The sequence below is a fragment of the Meriones unguiculatus genome, chromosome X (assembly GCF_030254825.1).
Source record: "Meriones unguiculatus strain TT.TT164.6M chromosome X, Bangor_MerUng_6.1, whole genome shotgun sequence".
NCBI lineage: Eukaryota > Metazoa > Chordata > Mammalia > Rodentia > Muridae > Meriones > Meriones unguiculatus.
Window position 1 is genome coordinate 122982341 of NC_083369.1, and position 14454 is coordinate 122996794.

Genomic DNA, 14454 nt, shown 5'->3' on the forward strand with positions numbered 1-14454 from the left:
TTTAGTTTTTGTGTATCTGTGTCTTTTGCTTGTGTTTATTTTAATTATATTTCTTTGAATTTGCCTTCTTTCTTTGTTTCTTCTTTGTTTCTCTCTTTCTTCTTTCTTTCCTTTCTCTTTTTCTCTCTTTCTCTTTTTCTCACTCTTCCTTTCTCTGTGTGTGTGTGTGTCTCTGTCTTTGTCGATCTTTCTTTTCCATGGTATTATCTCTGTAGCCCAGGCTGTCCTGGAACTAACCAAGATGTACCTGTTTTGTCCCCTGAATCCTGGGATGAAAGGCTTGAGTCACCCTAAGGTCTCTTGTTTGTTTTCTGAAGACAGAGAGAAAGGAGGCCTGCATTTGAGTGGCTAGGTTGATGGGATCTGGGATGAGATGAGCAAGGGGGAAACCATGATGAGATTGTATTGTCTGGAAGATGATTTGTCAATTAGCAGAGAAAAGAAAAGTATTTGATGAGGAATGACTGTGTTTTCCCTCCGTTTCTCAGTAGAGAAGTGAAGGATGAACAAAGTGTCTCTGTCCTAGTGGAAATGTAGGGACCCTGTTGCAGGGACCACAGGTCACCAGAGCAGTGTCTGAGGGGTTACTTGTCTCTGTCTCTTGTCAGGTCTTCAGACAGAGTCGACAAGAGTTGTACATGGAGCAGGAAAACAGGAGGCGACCTCCAGGTTAGCATGTTAGGACGGACAGCAGCCAGGTATGTGGTCAGTTGGTAGCTCTGCATTTCACACAGGCTCTGCCTAGGCCGGTGGAGGAGAGAAACTCCATGTGATCTGAGATGCTGGGTGAGAGATAGGAAACACATTCCCTCAGTCCATGGGGGCTGCGACTCAACTCAGGAGAAAATATCACCGGAGGAGATGGTTGGTGGAGGCCCCAGTGTGATTTTAAGGAGAACACCAGAGCCAGGGCACAGCATTTTTGTCTCCACCCTGGCAAGCTGCTAAAACCCCAGCTGCCATGTTTCTTGTGGAGTTTTCATCTTTATTTTTTTCTAGACGCGGAGGGCGGGAGAAGAGCGCTCAAAATGGCGCTTTGTTTGGTACATAGGGCAATACTGCCACCGTGAGGAATCAGTTTCAACTCAGACAGCGCCATGCCCGCTCCCTGCCAGCTCCCTGCACTCAGTCTCCCCACAGCTGCAGTGCTCAACCTGTGGGTATAGCCCTGGAGACATCATGCTTGTTTGCATGAAGATTGGTAACAGTAGCAGAGTTCCAGTTTCGAGGGCAGATATCTTCCTCCAGTTTTGGGAAAGGCTGTGGTCAGGCCGTTGCTAACGGTCCATGGTTGGACTCCTATCTTTTTTGCTTTTCCCCTCGTGGAAAATGTTTCATAGCTAAGCGGGAGCAGACCCCTTCGTGAATAGCGCTGGTAGACATTTTGATGAAGGTGAGGGACTGGGGAGATACCTTAATGGTTCATCTTGCCCTTCACGTCGCCACCCCCCCTCCTCCCTTTATTTTGGCACCTTGGAGTCAGGGCTCATTGCAGACTCCAAACAGGAAGCAGATGGGCGGGGTCTCCTATTCCTGGGCTCCCAGTATAAATGTACTGGCTGGTGTACAGGGTCAGGAGCCAGCTGAGGGTTGTGTTGAGAGAGCACTACAGCCTGCACTTTGGATCGGGCCTGAGCACGAGTCAGGGCAGCCCAGCCAGGCACCAGCAGTCGCTCATGTTTCCTGTAATGGCCATCTTGCGCCAGTGCTAAGAATCATGGGAGGACTGAGCACAAAAGGCTCAGTCAGTTTAGAAACTCCATCCTGAGGAGGGCAGCAGAGGACAGGGTAGGAGCTTGTGGGTGCCAGTGTCCAGCCTCTCCTGTGTGGATAAAAGAGACCTTACCAAACCAAACCAAAACAAGCAAAATATCCACCACCCAGATATACAGGCACCAAGGAAGAGGGCTGCCCTGAGGTTTGCCCTTCCCTTCTTGGAATCGTTTTAATGGCATTTTAACTTTTTGTCTTATTTATCAGATGAAGCCAATCTGAGGCCTAAATTTAGTAGAGGCCATAGGACTCTTTTCCTTCCGTTATACAGGGTATTTCCCAATTCCTTGGTTTTCGCCTTGTTCAAGTGCCTAGTTTTACTCAAAGATTTGGTGCCTACTTTCTTCTTCCTTTGTTTGTTCGTTTGTAGTTGTTTTCAAGACAGGGATGCTCTGTACAGCCATGGGTTTCCTGCACTCACACTGTACACCTGGCTGGCCTCTACAGCTCTAAGGAAAGATCTTTCTGCCTCTGTCTCCCTAGTGTTTGCACCACCACCAGTGCTGGTTGGGCCCTGGCAAATATTGTTTATAATATGACTGGATGGAATTGAGGAAACAATTGGTGAGGGAAAAATTAAACACACACACACACAGACACACACACACGTATATATGTAGCCAGTTAATCTGCTGAAATCCTTATATTTCTTTGTCATCCAGGAGATATGCTCATCTAATCCCTCCCCTCTGGACCCATGGCGCTATGCAGAGGAGCAGGCAGTAGGAGTATAAGAGCTTGAGGGCATAGGTAACCCCTTGAAAGGGTGTCTTCGACCCCAAACAGAGCTGTCACACAGTAGAACTCCCAGAGACTGGCAGCCTGCACTGTGCCTACACAGGTTGAAACTAGACATGGTGCCAGGGCTGTGCAAGGCAGATGGACAGAAGGCCCTCCCTCCTAACCAAGAAGCTGTCTCCTGTTGAAAGGCACTTGCAAAGGAACTGTTAGTTTTCTCTGATGGACCCCCTTTGGGTATATAAACCACACAGAAGGGTAGACCTTTTTGTAGGGAATTTTCTTTTTTAATCATGTTCTTAGCATTTTGTATGTTGTGGTTGCTGATGTTCTGTTTTAGTTTTTGTGTATCTGTGTCTTTTGCTTGTGTTTATTTTAATTATATTTCTTTGAATTTGCCTTCTTTCTTTGTTTCTTCTTTGTTTCTCTCTTTCTTCTTTCTTTCCTTTCTCTTTTTCTCTCTTTCTCTTTTTCTCACTCTTCCTTTCTCTGTGTGTGTGTGTGTCTCTGTCTTTGTCGATCTTTCTTTTCCATGGTATTATCTCTGTAGCCCAGGCTGTCCTGGAACTAACCAAGATGTACCTGTTTTGTCCCCTGAATCCTGGGATGAAAGGCTTGAGTCACCCTAAGGTCTCTTGTTTGTTTTCTGAAGACAGAGAGAAAGGAGGCCTGCATTTGAGTGGCTAGGTTGATGGGATCTGGGATGAGATGAGCAAGGGGGAAACCATGATGAGATTGTATTGTCTGGAAGATGATTTGTCAATTAGCAGAGAAAAGAAAAGTATTTGATGAGGAATGACTGTGTTTTCCCTCCGTTTCTCAGTAGAGAAGTGAAGGATGAACAAAGTGTCTCTGTCCTAGTGGAAATGTAGGGACCCTGTTGCAGGGACCACAGGTCACCAGAGCAGTGTCTGAGGGGTTACTTGTCTCTGTCTCTTGTCAGGTCTTCAGACAGAGTCGACAAGAGTTGTACATGGAGCAGGAAAACAGGAGGCGACCTCCAGGTTAGCATGTTAGGACGGACAGCAGCCAGGTATGTGGTCAGTTGGTAGCTCTGCATTTCACACAGGCTCTGCCTAGGCCGGTGGAGGAGAGAAACTCCATGTGATCTGAGATGCTGGGTGAGAGATAGGAAACACATTCCCTCAGTCCATGGGGGCTGCGACTCAACTCAGGAGAAAATATCACCGGAGGAGATGGTTGGTGGAGGCCCCAGTGTGATTTTAAGGAGAACACCAGAGCCAGGGCACAGCATTTTTGTCTCCACCCTGGCAAGCTGCTAAAACCCCAGCTGCCATGTTTCTTGCGGAGTTTTCATCTTTATTTTTTTCTAGACGCGGAGGGCGGGAGAAGAGCGCTCAAAATGGCGCTTTGTTTGGTACATAGGGCAATACTGCCACCGTGAGGAATCAGTTTCAACTCAGACAGCGCCATGCCCGCTCCCTGCCAGCTCCCTGCACTCAGTCTCCCCACAGCTGCAGTGCTCAACCTGTGGGTATAGCCCTGGAGACATCATGCTTGTTTGCATGAAGATTGGTAACAGTAGCAGAGTTCCAGTTTCGAGGGCAGATATCTTCCTCCAGTTTTGGGAAAGGCTGTGGTCAGGCCGTTGCTAACGGTCCATGGTTGGACTCCTATCTTTTTTGCTTTTCCCCTCGTGGAAAATGTTTCATAGCTAAGCGGGAGCAGACCCCTTCGTGAATAGCGCTGGTAGACATTTTGATGAAGGTGAGGGACTGGGGAGATACCTTAATGGTTCATCTTGCCCTTCACGTCGCCACCCCCCCTCCTCCCTTTATTTTGGCACCTTGGAGTCAGGGCTCATTGCAGACTCCAAACAGGAAGCAGATGGGCGGGGTCTCCTATTCCTGGGCTCCCAGTATAAATGTACTGGCTGGTGTACAGGGTCAGGAGCCAGCTGAGGGTTGTGTTGAGAGAGCACTACAGCCTGCACTTTGGATCGGGCCTGAGCACGAGTCAGGGCAGCCCAGCCAGGCACCAGCAGTCGCTCATGTTTCCTGTAATGGCCATCTTGCGCCAGTGCTAAGAATCATGGGAGGACTGAGCACAAAAGGCTCAGTCAGTTTAGAAACTCCATCCTGAGGAGGGCAGCAGAGGACAGGGTAGGAGCTTGTGGGTGCCAGTGTCCAGCCTCTCCTGTGTGGATAAAAGAGACCTTACCAAACCAAACCAAAACAAGCAAAATATCCACCACCCAGATATACAGGCACCAAGGAAGAGGGCTGCCCTGAGGTTTGCCCTTCCCTTCTTGGAATCGTTTTAATGGCATTTTAACTTTTTGTCTTATTTATCAGATGAAGCCAATCTGAGGCCTAAATTTAGTAGAGGCCATAGGACTCTTTTCCTTCCGTTATACAGGGTATTTCCCAATTCCTTGGTTTTCGCCTTGTTCAAGTGCCTAGTTTTACTCAAAGATTTGGTGCCTACTTTCTTCTTCCTTTGTTTGTTCGTTTGTAGTTGTTTTCAAGACAGGGATGCTCTGTACAGCCATGGGTTTCCTGCACTCACACTGTACACCTGGCTGGCCTCTACAGCTCTAAGGAAAGATCTTTCTGCCTCTGTCTCCCTAGTGTTTGCACCACCACCAGTGCTGGTTGGGCCCTGGCAAATATTGTTTATAATATGACTGGATGGAATTGAGGAAACAATTGGTGAGGGAAAAATTAAACACACACACACACAGACACACACACGCACACACACACAGACACACACACACACGTATATATGTAGCCAGTTAATCTGCTGAAATCCTTATATTTCTTTGTCATCCAGGAGATATGCTCATCTAATCCCTCCCCTCTGGACCCATGGCGCTATGCAGAGGAGCAGGCAGTAGGAGTATAAGAGCTTGAGGGCATAGGTAACCCCTTGAAAGGGTGTCTTCGACCCCAAACAGAGCTGTCACACAGTAGAACTCCCAGAGACTGGCAGCCTGCACTGTGCCTACACAGGTTGAAACTAGACATGGTGCCAGGGCTGTGCAAGGCAGATGGACAGAAGGCCCTCCCTCCTAACCAAGAAGCTGTCTCCTGTTGAAAGGCACTTGCAAAGGAACTGTTAGTTTTCTCTGATGGACCCCCTTTGGGTATATAAACCACACAGAAGGGTAGACCTTTTTGTAGGGAATTTTCTTTTTTAATCATGTTCTTAGCATTTTGTATGTTGTGGTTTCTGATGTTCTGTTTTAGTTTTTGTGTATCTGTGTCTTTTGCTTGTGTTTATTTTAATTATATTTCTTTGAATTTGCCTTCTTTCTTTGTTTCTTCTTTGTTTCTCTCTTTCTTCTTTCTTTCCTTTCTCTTTTTCTCTCTTTCTCTTTTTCTCACTCTTCCTTTCTCTGTGTGTGTGTGTGTCTCTGTCTTTGTCGATCTTTCTTTTCCATGGTATTATCTCTGTAGCCCAGGCTGTCCTGGAACTAACCAAGATGTACCTGTTTTGTCCCCTGAATCCTGGGATGAAAGGCTTGAGTCACCCTAAGGTCTCTTGTTTGTTTTCTGAAGACAGAGAGAAAGGAGGCCTGCATTTGAGTGGCTAGGTTGATGGGATCTGGGATGAGATGAGCAAGGGGGAAACCATGATGAGATTGTATTGTCTGGAAGATGATTTGTCAATTAGCAGAGAAAAGAAAAGTATTTGATGAGGAATGACTGTGTTTTCCCTCCGTTTCTCAGTAGAGAAGTGAAGGATGAACAAAGTGTCTCTGTCCTAGTGGAAATGTAGGGACCCTGTTGCAGGGACCACAGGTCACCAGAGCAGTGTCTGAGGGGTTACTTGTCTCTGTCTCTTGTCAGGTCTTCAGACAGAGTCGACAAGAGTTGTACATGGAGCAGGAAAACAGGAGGCGACCTCCAGGTTAGCATGTTAGGACGGACAGCAGCCAGGTATGTGGTCAGTTGGTAGCTCTGCATTTCACACAGGCTCTGCCTAGGCCGGTGGAGGAGAGAAACTCCATGTGATCTGAGATGCTGGGTGAGAGATAGGAAACACATTCCCTCAGTCCATGGGGGCTGCGACTCAACTCAGGAGAAAATATCACCGGAGGAGATGGTTGGTGGAGGCCCCAGTGTGATTTTAAGGAGAACACCAGAGCCAGGGCACAGCATTTTTGTCTCCACCCTGGCAAGCTGCTAAAACCCCAGCTGCCATGTTTCTTGTGGAGTTTTCATCTTTATTTTTTTCTAGACGCGGAGGGCGGGAGAAGAGCGCTCAAAATGGCGCTTTGTTTGGTACATAGGGCAATACTGCCACCGTGAGGAATCAGTTTCAACTCAGACAGCGCCATGCCCGCTCCCTGCCAGCTCCCTGCACTCAGTCTCCCCACAGCTGCAGTGCTCAACCTGTGGGTATAGCCCTGGAGACATCATGCTTGTTTGCATGAAGATTGGTAACAGTAGCAGAGTTCCAGTTTCGAGGGCAGATATCTTCCTCCAGTTTTGGGAAAGGCTGTGGTCAGGCCGTTGCTAACGGTCCATGGTTGGACTCCTATCTTTTTTGCTTTTCCCCTCGTGGAAAATGTTTCATAGCTAAGCGGGAGCAGACCCCTTCGTGAATAGCGCTGGTAGACATTTTGATGAAGGTGAGGGACTGGGGAGATACCTTAATGGTTCATCTTGCCCTTCACGTCGCCACCCCCCCTCCTCCCTTTATTTTGGCACCTTGGAGTCAGGGCTCATTGCAGACTCCAAACAGGAAGCAGATGGGCGGGGTCTCCTATTCCTGGGCTCCCAGTATAAATGTACTGGCTGGTGTACAGGGTCAGGAGCCAGCTGAGGGTTGTGTTGAGAGAGCACTACAGCCTGCACTTTGGATCGGGCCTGAGCACGAGTCAGGGCAGCCCAGCCAGGCACCAGCAGTCGCTCATGTTTCCTGTAATGGCCATCTTGCGCCAGTGCTAAGAATCATGGGAGGACTGAGCACAAAAGGCTCAGTCAGTTTAGAAACTCCATCCTGAGGAGGGCAGCAGAGGACAGGGTAGGAGCTTGTGGGTGCCAGTGTCCAGCCTCTCCTGTGTGGATAAAAGAGACCTTACCAAACCAAACCAAAACAAGCAAAATATCCACCACCCAGATATACAGGCACCAAGGAAGAGGGCTGCCCTGAGGTTTGCCCTTCCCTTCTTGGAATCGTTTTAATGGCATTTTAACTTTTTGTCTTATTTATCAGATGAAGCCAATCTGAGGCCTAAATTTAGTAGAGGCCATAGGACTCTTTTCCTTCCGTTATACAGGGTATTTCCCAATTCCTTGGTTTTCGCCTTGTTCAAGTGCCTAGTTTTACTCAAAGATTTGGTGCCTACTTTCTTCTTCCTTTGTTTGTTCGTTTGTAGTTGTTTTCAAGACAGGGATGCTCTGTACAGCCATGGGTTTCCTGCACTCACACTGTACACCTGGCTGGCCTCTACAGCTCTAAGGAAAGATCTTTCTGCCTCTGTCTCCCTAGTGTTTGCACCACCACCAGTGCTGGTTGGGCCCTGGCAAATATTGTTTATAATATGACTGGATGGAATTGAGGAAACAATTGGTGAGGGAAAAATTAAACACACACACACACAGACACACACACGCACACACACACAGACACACACACACACGTATATATGTAGCCAGTTAATCTGCTGAAATCCTTATATTTCTTTGTCATCCAGGAGATATGCTCATCTAATCCCTCCCCTCTGGACCCATGGCGCTATGCAGAGGAGCAGGCAGTAGGAGTATAAGAGCTTGAGGGCATAGGTAACCCCTTGAAAGGGTGTCTTCGACCCCAAACAGAGCTGTCACACAGTAGAACTCCCAGAGACTGGCAGCCTGCACTGTGCCTACACAGGTTGAAACTAGACATGGTGCCAGGGCTGTGCAAGGCAGATGGACAGAAGGCCCTCCCTCCTAACCAAGAAGCTGTCTCCTGTTGAAAGGCACTTGCAAAGGAACTGTTAGTTTTCTCTGATGGACCCCCTTTGGGTATATAAACCACACAGAAGGGTAGACCTTTTTGTAGGGAATTTTCTTTTTTAATCATGTTCTTAGCATTTTGTATGTTGTGGTTTCTGATGTTCTGTTTTAGTTTTTGTGTATCTGTGTCTTTTGCTTGTGTTTATTTTAATTATATTTCTTTGAATTTGCCTTCTTTCTTTGTTTCTTCTTTGTTTCTCTCTTTCTTCTTTCTTTCCTTTCTCTTTTTCTCTCTTTCTCTTTTTCTCACTCTTCCTTTCTCTGTGTGTGTGTGTGTCTCTGTCTTTGTCGATCTTTCTTTTCCATGGTATTATCTCTGTAGCCCAGGCTGTCCTGGAACTAACCAAGATGTACCTGTTTTGTCCCCTGAATCCTGGGATGAAAGGCTTGAGTCACCCTAAGGTCTCTTGTTTGTTTTCTGAAGACAGAGAGAAAGGAGGCCTGCATTTGAGTGGCTAGGTTGATGGGATCTGGGATGAGATGAGCAAGGGGGAAACCATGATGAGATTGTATTGTCTGGAAGATGATTTGTCAATTAGCAGAGAAAAGAAAAGTATTTGATGAGGAATGACTGTGTTTTCCCTCCGTTTCTCAGTAGAGAAGTGAAGGATGAACAAAGTGTCTCTGTCCTAGTGGAAATGTAGGGACCCTGTTGCAGGGACCACAGGTCACCAGAGCAGTGTCTGAGGGGTTACTTGTCTCTGTCTCTTGTCAGGTCTTCAGACAGAGTCGACAAGAGTTGTACATGGAGCAGGAAAACAGGAGGCGACCTCCAGGTTAGCATGTTAGGACGGACAGCAGCCAGGTATGTGGTCAGTTGGTAGCTCTGCATTTCACACAGGCTCTGCCTAGGCCGGTGGAGGAGAGAAACTCCATGTGATCTGAGATGCTGGGTGAGAGATAGGAAACACATTCCCTCAGTCCATGGGGGCTGCGACTCAACTCAGGAGAAAATATCACCGGAGGAGATGGTTGGTGGAGGCCCCAGTGTGATTTTAAGGAGAACACCAGAGCCAGGGCACAGCATTTTTGTCTCCACCCTGGCAAGCTGCTAAAACCCCAGCTGCCATGTTTCTTGTGGAGTTTTCATCTTTATTTTTTTCTAGACGCGGAGGGCGGGAGAAGAGCGCTCAAAATGGCGCTTTGTTTGGTACATAGGGCAATACTGCCACCGTGAGGAATCAGTTTCAACTCAGACAGCGCCATGCCCGCTCCCTGCCAGCTCCCTGCACTCAGTCTCCCCACAGCTGCAGTGCTCAACCTGTGGGTATAGCCCTGGAGACATCATGCTTGTTTGCATGAAGATTGGTAACAGTAGCAGAGTTCCAGTTTCGAGGGCAGATATCTTCCTCCAGTTTTGGGAAAGGCTGTGGTCAGGCCGTTGCTAACGGTCCATGGTTGGACTCCTATCTTTTTTGCTTTTCCCCTCGTGGAAAATGTTTCATAGCTAAGCGGGAGCAGACCCCTTCGTGAATAGCGCTGGTAGACATTTTGATGAAGGTGAGGGACTGGGGAGATACCTTAATGGTTCATCTTGCCCTTCACGTCGCCACCCCCCCTCCTCCCTTTATTTTGGCACCTTGGAGTCAGGGCTCATTGCAGACTCCAAACAGGAAGCAGATGGGCGGGGTCTCCTATTCCTGGGCTCCCAGTATAAATGTACTGGCTGGTGTACAGGGTCAGGAGCCAGCTGAGGGTTGTGTTGAGAGAGCACTACAGCCTGCACTTTGGATCGGGCCTGAGCACGAGTCAGGGCAGCCCAGCCAGGCACCAGCAGTCGCTCATGTTTCCTGTAATGGCCATCTTGCGCCAGTGCTAAGAATCATGGGAGGACTGAGCACAAAAGGCTCAGTCAGTTTAGAAACTCCATCCTGAGGAGGGCAGCAGAGGACAGGGTAGGAGCTTGTGGGTGCCAGTGTCCAGCCTCTCCTGTGTGGATAAAAGAGACCTTACCAAACCAAACCAAAACAAGCAAAATATCCACCACCCAGATATACAGGCACCAAGGAAGAGGGCTGCCCTGAGGTTTGCCCTTCCCTTCTTGGAATCGTTTTAATGGCATTTTAACTTTTTGTCTTATTTATCAGATGAAGCCAATCTGAGGCCTAAATTTAGTAGAGGCCATAGGACTCTTTTCCTTCCGTTATACAGGGTATTTCCCAATTCCTTGGTTTTCGCCTTGTTCAAGTGCCTAGTTTTACTCAAAGATTTGGTGCCTACTTTCTTCTTCCTTTGTTTGTTCGTTTGTAGTTGTTTTCAAGACAGGGATGCTCTGTACAGCCATGGGTTTCCTGCACTCACACTGTACACCTGGCTGGCCTCTACAGCTCTAAGGAAAGATCTTTCTGCCTCTGTCTCCCTAGTGTTTGCACCACCACCAGTGCTGGTTGGGCCCTGGCAAATATTGTTTATAATATGACTGGATGGAATTGAGGAAACAATTGGTGAGGGAAAAATTAAACACACACACACACAGACACACACACACGTATATATGTAGCCAGTTAATCTGCTGAAATCCTTATATTTCTTTGTCATCCAGGAGATATGCTCATCTAATCCCTCCCCTCTGGACCCATGGCGCTATGCAGAGGAGCAGGCAGTAGGAGTATAAGAGCTTGAGGGCATAGGTAACCCCTTGAAAGGGTGTCTTCGACCCCAAACAGAGCTGTCACACAGTAGAACTCCCAGAGACTGGCAGCCTGCACTGTGCCTACACAGGTTGAAACTAGACATGGTGCCAGGGCTGTGCAAGGCAGATGGACAGAAGGCCCTCCCTCCTAACCAAGAAGCTGTCTCCTGTTGAAAGGCACTTGCAAAGGAACTGTTAGTTTTCTCTGATGGACCCCCTTTGGGTATATAAACCACACAGAAGGGTAGACCTTTTTGTAGGGAATTTTCTTTTTTAATCATGTTCTTAGCATTTTGTATGTTGTGGTTTCTGATGTTCTGTTTTAGTTTTTGTGTATCTGTGTCTTTTGCTTGTGTTTATTTTAATTATATTTCTTTGAATTTGCCTTCTTTCTTTGTTTCTTCTTTGTTTCTCTCTTTCTTCTTTCTTTCCTTTCTCTTTTTCTCTCTTTCTCTTTTTCTCACTCTTCCTTTCTCTGTGTGTGTGTGTGTCTCTGTCTTTGTCGATCTTTCTTTTCCATGGTATTATCTCTGTAGCCCAGGCTGTCCTGGAACTAACCAAGATGTACCTGTTTTGTCCCCTGAATCCTGGGATGAAAGGCTTGAGTCACCCTAAGGTCTCTTGTTTGTTTTCTGAAGACAGAGAGAAAGGAGGCCTGCATTTGAGTGGCTAGGTTGATGGGATCTGGGATGAGATGAGCAAGGGGGAAACCATGATGAGATTGTATTGTCTGGAAGATGATTTGTCAATTAGCAGAGAAAAGAAAAGTATTTGATGAGGAATGACTGTGTTTTCCCTCCGTTTCTCAGTAGAGAAGTGAAGGATGAACAAAGTGTCTCTGTCCTAGTGGAAATGTAGGGACCCTGTTGCAGGGACCACAGGTCACCAGAGCAGTGTCTGAGGGGTTACTTGTCTCTGTCTCTTGTCAGGTCTTCAGACAGAGTCGACAAGAGTTGTACATGGAGCAGGAAAACAGGAGGCGACCTCCAGGTTAGCATGTTAGGACGGACAGCAGCCAGGTATGTGGTCAGTTGGTAGCTCTGCATTTCACACAGGCTCTGCCTAGGCCGGTGGAGGAGAGAAACTCCATGTGATCTGAGATGCTGGGTGAGAGATAGGAAACACATTCCCTCAGTCCATGGGGGCTGCGACTCAACTCAGGAGAAAATATCACCGGAGGAGATGGTTGGTGGAGGCCCCAGTGTGATTTTAAGGAGAACACCAGAGCCAGGGCACAGCATTTTTGTCTCCACCCTGGCAAGCTGCTAAAACCCCAGCTGCCATGTTTCTTGCGGAGTTTTCATCTTTATTTTTTTCTAGACGCGGAGGGCGGGAGAAGAGCGCTCAAAATGGCGCTTTGTTTGGTACATAGGGCAATACTGCCACCGTGAGGAATCAGTTTCAACTCAGACAGCGCCATGCCCGCTCCCTGCCAGCTCCCTGCACTCAGTCTCCCCACAGCTGCAGTGCTCAACCTGTGGGTATAGCCCTGGAGACATCATGCTTGTTTGCATGAAGATTGGTAACAGTAGCAGAGTTCCAGTTTCGAGGGCAGATATCTTCCTCCAGTTTTGGGAAAGGCTGTGGTCAGGCCGTTGCTAACGGTCCATGGTTGGACTCCTATCTTTTTTGCTTTTCCCCTCGTGGAAAATGTTTCATAGCTAAGCGGGAGCAGACCCCTTCGTGAATAGCGCTGGTAGACATTTTGATGAAGGTGAGGGACTGGGGAGATACCTTAATGGTTCATCTTGCCCTTCACGTCGCCACCCCCCCCTCCTCCCTTTATTTTGGCACCTTGGAGTCAGGGCTCATTGCAGACTCCAAACAGGAAGCAGATGGGCGGGGTCTCCTATTCCTGGGCTCCCAGTATAAATGTACTGGCTGGTGTACAGGGTCAGGAGCCAGCTGAGGGTTGTGTTGAGAGAGCACTACAGCCTGCACTTTGGATCGGGCCTGAGCACGAGTCAGGGCAGCCCAGCCAGGCACCAGCAGTCGCTCATGTTTCCTGTAATGGCCATCTTGCGCCAGTGCTAAGAATCATGGGAGGACTGAGCACAAAAGGCTCAGTCAGTTTAGAAACTCCATCCTGAGGAGGGCAGCAGAGGACAGGGTAGGAGCTTGTGGGTGCCAGTGTCCAGCCTCTCCTGTGTGGATAAAAGAGACCTTACCAAACCAAACCAAAACAAGCAAAATATCCACCACCCAGATATACAGGCACCAAGGAAGAGGGCTGCCCTGAGGTTTGCCCTTCCCTTCTTGGAATCGTTTTAATGGCATTTTAACTTTTTGTCTTATTTATCAGATGAAGCCAATCTGAGGCCTAAATTTAGTAGAGGCCATAGGACTCTTTTCCTTCCGTTATACAGGGTATTTCCCAATTCCTTGGTTTTCGCCTTGTTCAAGTGCCTAGTTTTACTCAAAGATTTGGTGCCTACTTTCTTCTTCCTTTGTTTGTTCGTTTGTAGTTGTTTTCAAGACAGGGATGCTCTGTACAGCCATGGGTTTCCTGCACTCACACTGTACACCTGGCTGGCCTCTACAGCTCTAAGGAAAGATCTTTCTGCCTCTGTCTCCCTAGTGTTTGCACCACCACCAGTGCTGGTTGGGCCCTGGCAAATATTGTTTATAATATGACTGGATGGAATTGAGGAAACAATTGGTGAGGGAAAAATTAAACACACACACACACAGACACACACACGCACACACACACAGACACACACACACACGTATATATGTAGCCAGTTAATCTGCTGAAATCCTTATATTTCTTTGTCATCCAGGAGATATGCTCATCTAATCCCTCCCCTCTGGACCCATGGCGCTATGCAGAGGAGCAGGCAGTAGGAGTATAAGAGCTTGAGGGCATAGGTAACCCCTTGAAAGGGTGTCTTCGACCCCAAACAGAGCTGTCACACAGTAGAACTCCCAGAGACTGGCAGCCTGCACTGTGCCTACACAGGTTGAAACTAGACATGGTGCCAGGGCTGTGCAAGGCAGATGGACAGAAGGCCCTCCCTCCTAACCAAGAAGCTGTCTCCTGTTGAAAGGCACTTGCAAAGGAACTGTTAGTTTTCTCTGATGGACCCCCTTTGGGTATATAAACCACACAGAAGGGTAGACCTTTTTGTAGGGAATTTTCTTTTTTAATCATGTTCTTAGCATTTTGTATGTTGTGGTTTCTGATGTTCTGTTTTAGTTTTTGTGTATCTGTGTCTTTTGCTTGTGTTTATTTTAATTATATTTCTTTGAATTTGCCTTCTTTCTTTGTTTCTTCTTTGTTTCTCTCTTTCTTCTTTCTTTCCTTTCTCTTTTTCTCTCTTTCTCTTTTTCTCACTC

The 14454-nt window shown here is 47.6% G+C and overlaps 1 protein-coding gene across 4 annotated transcripts in view; it reads left to right on the forward strand.

Annotated features, from left to right (window-relative positions):
• LOC110541750 (uncharacterized) overlaps positions 1 to 14454 on the forward strand; it is a 66345-nt gene that overhangs the window by 16711 nt on the left and 35180 nt on the right. For all 4 annotated transcript variants that reach the window (XM_060375495.1, XM_060375492.1, XM_060375493.1 and 1 more), the window contains 5 exons: positions 609 to 698; positions 3455 to 3544; positions 6327 to 6416; positions 9199 to 9288; positions 12045 to 12134. In XM_060375495.1, coding sequence (XP_060231478.1) covers positions 609 to 698; positions 3455 to 3544; positions 6327 to 6416; positions 9199 to 9288; positions 12045 to 12134 — 450 coding nt within the window. The remainder of the gene's footprint in view (positions 1 to 608; positions 699 to 3454; positions 3545 to 6326; positions 6417 to 9198; positions 9289 to 12044; positions 12135 to 14454) is intronic.